Here is a 10430-nt window from a genome sequence, read left to right on the forward strand (position 1 = left end):
TGCCAGAACCGAAAACCAGCACCCACTGTCCAAAAGACGTGTGCCACGTATCATATGTAAGTCCCGTGCCGGCACTTCATGCTGAACACGTGTCACACGTGTATGTGATCAAACCCATCAACTTTGTATCTCCAGCAGTAAATAGCCTATGGTCCAAAAATCACACTGTTTGGACGAATCCATCTCTTTAAGAAAATTAATACTAAAAGACAAGATTGATCAACGGTTCTCATTAACTTAAAAAATTGTTCCATTTATCAAACGGTTAAGATGATTCAATCGTATCGAATTTTTTATAATATTCCAATCAATAAATGAAGAAAAACGATGCTTGGATCGGATCATGACAGACATTTTCCACGTGTGTGTTACGAAATATCGATGCACGGAAATTCCATGCATCCCATGCATCCGGATGTAGGTAATCCGCTTCCAAAATTCAAAGCTCTCCCTCGCATGTATCAGCTCTCGCGCGTAAAAAATTAAAAATCTCGGAATGCTTTCGCGCTAAAAATGAAAGTAGAAAAACGGACTTCCCTTCTTTTCTTTCACTACTCTCTCTCTCTCTCTCTCTGCAAAAATCTCCTTGAAAATTCAAGAGAAGAAAAACGAGCGAAAAATCAATGGCTGGATCTGTTACTACAGGGGCCATTGCCACCCTTCTTTCAAATCCATCTCCCGATTCTTCTTCCCCTCAGACGCCGGCGATCGTCATCCAAGTTGTCGATCTCAAACCCGTCGGCAACAGCACTACTCGATTCACGTGAGATCTTCCATCCTTTAGATGAATTGCATTTTTTGCTTTGTGGGTTCTTCTGGATCCGTAGGATTTAGTTATGCGTAGGTGGGCCCCACCGTTCCAGTGACCCAAACCGTTTTCTAGGTGGGGCCCACGTTGCGCGAGCAGGGGAGATTGAGAGCTCTCCATCCCACATTCTGCGATCTTAACCATCTGATAAGATGCGTTTTTTTTTTTTTTTTTTTGCTTTGTGGGTTCTTCTGGATCCGTCGGATTTAGTTATGCGCAGGTGGGTCCCACCGTTCCAGTGACCCAAACCGTTTTCTAGGTGGACCCCACGTTGCGTGGGAAGGAGGGGTTAGGAGCTCCACATACCACATTGGGCAATCTTAACCATATGATATCTAGCTTGGAAATGGATGGCTAGAAAGGGGATTTAGGTGAGGGGAGTGAATGGGCAAGATGTGAATGTGAAAATGTCTGCTGGGTGAATGACTGGGATTGTTTGATGGAGAAGATTGCTTTTGGATCTGAATCTGTTTCCTGAGAATGCATCAGGAGATGGATCGTGTCCTGATGCCCATGGTCTGATGATCCAGACTTTTGATTTGGTGGGATCCACTGTGGATGAGGTCTGCCCCAAGAGTCCTTTTTATTAAGATATCCTAGCCATCCAATCTTTGATCTTTTTCTTGCTGCATTTTTTCTTAACTGTCTATTCATAGGCCAGTGATTGAAGGTTTGGGATATTCAAACCTGGGAAATTTTGGGCCATCCATTGGTGCTGGGGCCATGAGATCAATGGTCTAGATCACTAAACTATTGGCCCCAACTGCATTGACTGGTACATACAGGCATTGTAATTCATCTTCTCTCACAGATACCATTTTTCCTTTGTTTTGGAAAATTCCTCATTTGATATTTTGCCCTATTTTTGAAAAGTTGTGCAATGGATTTTGTAGCTTCTCCTTTCTCCCTTGATTGAGTATCATTTGCTTCATTATGAATTGCATGCCTCTAGCATACACCTTGAGTGGCAGCTGATCAGATCTGGTTTGTTTGGCCTTGATCCCAAAAATCAGGGTGATTCAATACTAAGGTGGGCCATCCCATAAAGTTGTACCTAAAACCTCTAAATTCATGTGGTATGGCCCACTTGAGTTTTGTAATACTGTGATTTTGTGGTTCTTTCATCTTGATAAGGCACATTGGATGAATGATTGGATGGCATGTGAACACCATGGTGGGCCCTATACAAAACTAATGGTGGACATTCCATCCCAACTATTTCCTATGGTGTGGCCTACCTAGTTTTTGGAGTACTGTACTTTTTGGGTAGTTCTTTCATCCTGACAAGGAACATCAGAAGAATGGTTTGGGTGGCATATAAACACCATTGAGGGCTCTACACAAAACTAATGGTGGACATTCCATCCCAAGTGTTTCCTATGGTGTGACCTACCTAAATTTTGGATTATCATGATTTTTGGTTTCTGTGGTTAAAATTAGCCAGTACCTGTTCAATGGGGTGGATCTTATGAAAGTTCCACCAAGGGGCTCTCAGTTTGCTAGCCTGGTTCTTTTTGGATGGTGGGAGATATGTGTGCATTGATGACTAATATTTTAATGTAACCTGCAGGTTTATGGCTAATGATGGGAAGATGACGCTGAAGGCAATGCTTCCAACCCATTTCTCTTCAGAAATACATTCTGGAAAACTTCAGAACCTTGGTCTGATTTCTATTCTTGATTATACCTGCAATGCCATTCCAAATCAGCCTGGAAAGTAAGTCCAATTCTAGAGTCTTGAATTCCTTCTATTTCCAAGCACTTTGATTCAGCTTGACTGAGTTTTTTTTTTTTTTTCCATATATATGGTTTCAGATGTTTGATTGTCACAAAATGTGAAGTGGTTTCTCCTGCACTCGAAATGGAGATCAAAACTGAAATAAAAAGAGAAGAAACAGGAATTGTTTTGAAGCCAAAGCAGGAAACAATTACAAAATCTGCTGCTCAGATTGTGCAAGAACAACATGGAAAGTGAGTCTCCATGCTTCAGTTCCTTTTTCAGCGAGTTTGATTCTTGGTGTTGTACTAATAGATAGTCCAATGCAGAATTTTTCTTGAAAGAATGTTGATATTTATGGGCATGTTAGATCTCTTTTAGTGGGTGATCTACTTTCAATTTTTACAGTATTAATTGGCTTAAATGTAGTTGTAGAGAGATTAGAAGGATTGATGTGCCATATCAAGAATCTATGTACTATTTTTAGGAAGAATGATAGAACACTACTCACAAGTGAACATACATTGTGGAGGGGCAGGATTCCCTACATGTGTGGCCATGGGTTGTTAATCCAAACTGTTTATCTGATAAGCCCCATAATTGATGGGGGTGTAGTAAAAAAAATCTTCATGATTGGAAGATCCTAACCTTTGATCAATGGCCCAATAGGATATGGTTTGTATTCAAAGCAAAATGTTCAATGATCAAAGGGTTGAATTAATCACCTTGGGAGTTTTCTTATGTGTAACCTATCTACAGTGAGGCCATTGTATAAACGGTTTGGATCATGGAGATGTGTCCCCACATGTTTAATAGAAGGTTTTTTTTTGGGGCATTTGCCATCACAATGGGCCCATCAGATAAACTGCCTGGATCACTGCACCAGGGTCCTACTTGCTGTACAATGTTTTTATTTTTAAAATTCTCTCATGTTTTTGGCTGTTTGTACTTGTTAGCCTTTGAGACTGAATCTAATAGATTATGACCTATTTCTTGTCTATTCATGTTCAGTTCTGCTCCTGCTGCACGTATGGCCATGACAAGAAGAGTTCACCCTCTTGTTTCCTTGAATCCTTATCAAGGGAGCTGGACCATAAAGGTTCGGGTCACAAGCAAAGGCAATTTGCGCACGTATAAGAATGCAAGAGGCGAAGGCCAAGTCTTCAATGTAGAGTTAACAGATGAAGATGTAAGCAAATCCAGCTCACATACTATGCTTTTAATAGACTGAAGCCTTCTTGTTTTTACATCAGATGTTACTTCAGTAGCACAAAAGCATACAGTGGCTATTGTAAAATGACATTTAAAAAACATTCAAATCTCTGATGTAGGGTACCCAAATACAAGCAACTATGTTTAATGGAGCTGCAACCAAGTTCTACCCCAAGTTTGAATTGGGAAAGGTTTACTTCATTTCTAGAGGAACCCTTAGAGTTGCAAACAAACAATTCAAAACCGTTCAAAATGATTATGAGATGACCTTAAATGAGAACTCTGAGGTTGAAGAGGTAATTGGAGAAGAATGCACATTTATTCCAGAAACAAAATTCAACTTTGTCCAGATTGATCAGTTAGGTTCATATGTGAATGGAAGGGAACTTGTTGGTAAGACCCACCTCCCAAATCTTGCAGGAATTGATCATTTCTCTTTCAAATGAACTATATCTATTTTTCTTGATTTTTCTGCTATTTATAGCTGATTTTGCTTTATATATCATGATTTGATTGCAGATGTTATTGGAGTTGTTCAGAATGTTTCAAGTACTTTAAGTGTACGAAGGAAGAGTGACAATGAAAGCATTCCAAAGCGTGATATCACAATTGCTGATGAGTCGTGAGTTTTTTTTTTTGTTTTTTTAATTTTCCTTTCATGTGTTTGCACTTGGCTTATAACAAAGTTTTTTCCATTTTACATGGATGGAATGGACTATCCTTGTCAAGCATGCCTGAGCTGGGCCAGGGAAAAAAAAAAAACTTGGAGCATAATGGCAATTTGAGTGGATTGCATTCCTGCTGAATGGGAATTTGGCAGTAACTGAATGCACTTTAAATCACCTGGTCCAGAATGCCAGTTTTTGGAGATTTTTGCAGGGCATTGTATGAAAACTTAGTGAGTCAACTAGGGACTCACCTGAGTTGATTTGCTGAAAAAACTGACTGGTGCATGCTATGGATCATTTCTATACAAGACTCACTGAGTTTTAGTCAACTTGGCCAAGTTTTACATTGACTAGGGCCACTAGGCCAACTTGATTGGATTTTCATTCATTTTATTTCCAAATTAATGTTGGGATTTTTACCACAAAATTCCCCTGGAATTGATGTCTTACCAAATAATGCTTCCATAACTTGAAAGTACAGGGAGGTGGTTTTGGAGAGAGGAAATTACAATAATGCGCTCATCTATTTATTTATTTTTCTTTAAAAAGTAGCATAGGTTGAGAGTTATGGGGCCCACATGGTATGTGTGAAAGTTCCAACTTGTCCAACATATGGACCTTGCCATGGTGGTCACGTAGATAAATGACCAGGCTGATCAAATCATCAAATGGGCCACAGTTAAATTTGGATGTTTTGAGTGGTGTATATTATTTTTCATGGATTGGCCCACTTTTTCATTGGATCCTCCATAATTTTGGCTCATCTAATAATAATGTTGGTTTACATTTGCTGATGGGTTGGATGTTAGACACATACTACATGGGCCCCATGATTCTCAATCCTTGCTTTTTAAAGAAAATATAAACAAGGGCAGCAGTATAAATTCACCACTGCCTGGTAATATTAGTTCCTGTTTGCACTATTTGGTAAAATCCCATTCTAGGAAGAATTTTATGGTAAAAATCCCATTTAGTTTTTGCTCCTTTCCAAATCACATCTTCCCTCTCTCTCTCTCTCTCTCTCTCTCTTGAATAAATGAACAAACAGTGCAGTTGTTTTTTATTCACTCCATTCAAAGACATTCAAAGCTACAAGTTTTGAAAAGTACATATATTTCTAACTTTTTCTTAATTTCAACTAAAAATATAATAGACCTGGTGAAGATTTATGAGACCCAGCTGAGTCACCGGGTTGGCTCGATTCATTGGTTGAATGAACCCAGACTGAGTTCCTAGTTTTCAAATATTGTTGCAGGGCAATAACATTCTGCTTTTTGGTGATCTGTCTTTTCCCTTTTGATTCTTCTCTTTATCTTGAAATATGGTAATTTCAATTGCAGGAAGAAGACAGTTACTGTCTCTTTGTGGAATGATCTGGCCACAAACGTTGGGCAGGAGTTGCTGGATACGGTTGATGCTGCCCCAGTTGTAGCGATAAAATGTCTTAAAGTGGGAGATTTTCAAGGTGCTCTTGATAGTACATAAATACTACCATGATAAGTGCCTCTGCAATGCTGATAAGGACCATTGTCATATGGGTGGCCACATACAAATAGTTGTTAGGCAACACCTACTTCCAATCATTGCAAGCTTTTCATGTTGAGTAGCAGTTCCATTCTAGGCAACTGAGTGGTTGTCTACCATTATCTAATTGCCTTACCTCATAGGATATGGCCCATCTGTGGTTGTCCCATCAATTCGATGGTCTTGCTCAATTGTACAAAAGTTCCATGTGCACAACTGAGGTTTTGCTGTTGACTTCATGAAATTACATGAAATGTGTATGTCATAGCAGACTACCTTTATCATGAAATGCTAGTTTCTCTTATGCTTGTTACTAGGCTTACAGGCCCACCTTATCAATTGGGTTGAATAATTTTCCTAGGACTATCTCTGTCGTCGATCAGCAGAAGCACTGTACTGATAAATCCAGATATGCCAGAATCAAAGAAGCTGAGATCCTGGTAAGAAATCAATCAATGTATTTGTTGGTTTTAAGAAAAAAGGCCATGAGCTCATATTATCTCAATTTTCTTCGTGTAAAAGGTATGATTCTGAAGGCAAAGGAACTTCAATGGCCTCAGTTGGCTCTAGCATGGTCTCTGGTTCATCAAAGGTGGGGGCCAGATCCATGTATTCTGATAGAGTCTTCCTCTCTCATATTGTCAGTGATCCATCCATGGGCCAGGATAAGGTATGGAATCATCAGTTCTACAAGAAAACAATGATTTTCACAGGGCATTTGAGTAGCTTATCTTGGTTTCTACTTGTTAAGCTGAAGTGATTAACTTCAAGTAAAAAAGTTACTTACACTTAATCTTAGACCAAACTTATCTCAAATAAGTTACTTGTCTACTGCTGTAAGTAGAAAAAGTAACCTATTTGGTGGTATCCAAACAGGCCCCTATGGGCTGGGGTATGGTCTTTGGGACATTGCTGATGTCCCCATGAATGTGGGGACATTAGCAAAACCCTTTTGGAAAAATGGTGGTGAGCTTTGTGGCTGCAACTACACAATCCTGCACATCAATTCTTTAATTTTGGGGTGACTTGTGGAATCTAACTGGATCAGACTGGTGAATCTGAGTGGACTCGTCCAAGTTGCACCTGACTCATACTAGGCTTAAAAATGGGCCTTTTACCTGCTTGCCATCTCTAATCTTTGCTGTTATTTCCAGCCTTTGTTTTTCACTGTCAAGGTTTATATAAGCTACATCAAGCCCGAACAGGCAATGTGGTATCGGGCATGTAAGACATGCAATAAGAAAGTGACAGAAGCCGTTGGATCTGGGTATTGGTGCGAAGGATGCCAAAAGAATGATGTGGAATGCAGTTTAAGGCAAGGATCTAATCAATATCACATTGATCGCTGTATTTAAAATTCATGAGTGTTGTGATTCTGATATTTCTTTCTGCAGATACATAATGGTGGTGAAGGTTGCAGATGCAACTGGAGAAGCTTGGTTTTCTGTTTTCAATGAGCAGGCAGAGAAGATTATTGGGTGTTCTGCAGATGAGCTTGATAGGATCAAGTCAGAGGTATTTATGCTCTGCCTCTTCTTATGAAGAAATCATGTATGGATGATTTGAACCATTCTAGGAGTGCGTTCCACCATGCATTATCTATGGGCAAAGTACGATCTACCTCAAGTGATCCTAGCCTTCTGATCTTTGACTGACTCAACTATTTATATTCAAGTCTATAGCTGATTTATGGTGGGCCCTACCTCCTGAAGTGGGTCTTACATTGGTTTGTATAATTTACTGCAAATGATTGTGGCCATTTGATCTTGGACAAAATTATAGAATGATTTAGTCCATGGCCTATCTATGGTGGGTCCCACCTACAATAATCTACAAGTCTCAGCTGGACTGATCACTCACAACATATAGCATATGTATATCACAGTTTTAAAACACAGTGACTCAACTTGAATCTTGGCTGGGTCAGCTTAGCTCAATAGTATTTTGAGCCAAAAGGTCATAAAGCTATTTAGTCAGTGTGACTTGTTGAGTCAACATGATGACTCAGTCAGACTCTACTCTACACGACTCCAATGTGAGAGATTTGAATCTATGGCCTCTGGGAGTCTTTGAGTCAACATGATGTGACTAGATATCGAGTTGACTCGATATCTGTTTTTGAGTATTAATTACATGGATCTGTCTCAAAAGAATAGTATGTTACTGTTCTTTGATCAGGATGACAAAACATTCCAGCTCAAGTTGAAAGAAGCAATGTGGGTCCCACATCTATTCAGAGTCAGTGTGGCACAGACTGAGTACATGAATGAGAAAAGGCAGAGGATCACAGTCAGGAGCCAGGCCCCAGTTGATTGGTCAGCTGAATCAAAGTACCTGTTAGAAGAGGTGTCCAAGATGTCCATCTCTTAAATCATCTCTGTATTTCCTTTTTTTTTTTCAAAAGATTGCTTTGATCCTTTTTGCAAATGTGGAAATGGAAAGAGCCTCTTTAATTAGATATGTAATGTGGTTTTTGGGCTCTTCTCATTTGTGTAATATATCTTCTTCAAATGACCAAATGCATGCAGTCTTCTCTTCTTCTTGCCTTAAGTACTAGATTTTTGTGGTTTTTAGATGAGGTTTTATACTAGATCTTCTTCAAATGACTCAACCAGTCTGAAGGTGAGTTGTACTGGATGGATGTCCTATTTCCAATTTTGACAACTGGGTTCATGGTTTGGTAATCCAGCCATTGGTCTGTTGATTTTAGTGCTGCAAATCAGGCAGATTGGGTCACGTTGAGGGTTAACCCAAGCACCACCACCTCACCTCAAGGACCCAAGCTGCACTGAGACCCAAATTCCTCCATACTAAACCTGACCTGAATTCACTCAACCTGAACTTGGGTTGGATCCATTGGGTTCAGGACCTGAACTCAAGTTGCAACTCTAGTTGATTTCTATCTATAGGATGAAGCATGCCCCAAAAAATTTCCAGCTCAGAACAATATGCTGACCTATATTATTTCTTGACTGTTAGGGTGGTTGTAGGCAACTCATAACATATAAATGGTCTGAATGGCTGAACTGTGGGGCACACTTGCTAGAATTAAAAACCCAATTGACGAGCTGCATGGGTTCTCTGAGTTTGAAATGGGCCATGCTTTATCTCTACTTAACATTGTATTTTGCAGGTGAACAATTGAATGGCTAAGATTTCCATCCATTGTGGGGTCATGATGGAAATGGTTTGGATAACTGAAATCCAAGCATAGTCATGTCCTTGGCTTGAGCATTGAATAATTCCCCCAAGGAATTATTTAAAATTTGTTACCTGATGGGTAAGAACACTGCTTGTTTTGTGATTGGTGCCCCTGGGCCCACCATGTAGACGTCCGTTATAGTCCTTGCTTGCCATATGTTTGAATCATCCAACTGCTATTTTTGCATGGTGGCCCATGGAAAGTGGGCAGGATGGCCCGGATCAATCGATTCGACTGTATGAGTGTCCCAATGGAAGTAGGAGCATGAAATACAAGGCCTTGCTGGGTGCACAACCAATGGTCCAGATCTGATGCTTAAAATATCTTGAAAATTAATGAACTTACTATCAACATCTGCTCTTAAAATTGAGAATGGTAACAGTGATTTCTGATTTTATGTACAATATATGGGCCCCACCAAGAGCATCCTGTGGTAGGCTGGTCTGCTTATACGTTTTTTCTCAACCGCATGGCCTGCTATTGAATGAACCACCATGATGATTGCAATACATTCACCACAAGAGTATTTGTTTGAACCATCCAATTGAATGACTTTGGGGAAGAGGAATTGCACTAGAAGATTCAAGAGCTTGAAATCTATGGCTGGATGGCCCTTGGCCAAAGATGAATGGTCCAACCAGCATGTTGGCTGGGTCCAATTATCAAGTGGTTTGTTACAAGGTCCTGTTTAGGTGCCGCCCATTTTCAATTTTGGTTAATCAGAGAGGGACTTGCATTTGTCAGCCTCCCATATAAATGTAGACCACGTGTTCAAAATCCGAACTACTGAGGATCTGGCCGATCTATTCATCATGTGGGCCATCACATTAATTGGAGGTTTTTGGTTGTTCTCTATTTTTCCTATGGGGTGGCCTGCCGTATTGTTTTTATGCAATGCAACCTTCCATCGTGATGATAATATATGAAGAAAGTGAAGACTATAGTGATAAGGTGGGCCACACCATAGGAAGACAATGGACGACCACACAAAATCCCCAAATTCACACAAAAATATCCAACCTCATCAACAGTGAACCCCATGATGATGATGATGATATATGATAGAAAACAATGGACAACCACTCAAAATCTCTAAATTCAACCAAAAATCTTCGAATTCACTTGGGCCAACATGATAGTTGTATTAGTCTGATTTTTTACAATAGTCCATCAATGTTTTACAAAACCAGGTTGGTGTAGATAATCAGATCGGGTGGAGCTGAGTCAGACATCACTGATGACATTTGTGAAAAGATGGTTTCCCATTTATTTATATTATACATTAGTTTGTCAAAATCG

The 10430-nt window shown here is 39.8% G+C and overlaps 1 protein-coding gene across 1 annotated transcript; it reads left to right on the plus strand.

The window, feature by feature from the left end:
- The first annotated feature begins 571 nt into the window (after positions 1–571).
- Positions 572–8467, plus strand: LOC131219375 (replication protein A 70 kDa DNA-binding subunit B). The gene is made up of 12 exons (XM_058214477.1): positions 572–763; positions 2379–2525; positions 2624–2779; positions 3537–3714; positions 3857–4130; positions 4257–4359; positions 5746–5870; positions 6291–6369; positions 6452–6599; positions 7084–7244; positions 7324–7444; positions 8108–8467. The coding sequence occupies exons 1-12, from the start codon at positions 624–626 to the stop codon at positions 8297–8299; spliced, it is 1824 nt and encodes a 607-aa protein (XP_058070460.1). The 5' UTR covers positions 572–623; the 3' UTR covers positions 8300–8467.
- The last annotated feature ends 1963 nt before the right edge of the window (positions 8468–10430 follow it).

This window comes from Magnolia sinica, chromosome 11, assembly GCF_029962835.1.
Source record: "Magnolia sinica isolate HGM2019 chromosome 11, MsV1, whole genome shotgun sequence".
NCBI classification, from domain to species: domain Eukaryota; kingdom Viridiplantae; phylum Streptophyta; class Magnoliopsida; order Magnoliales; family Magnoliaceae; genus Magnolia; species Magnolia sinica.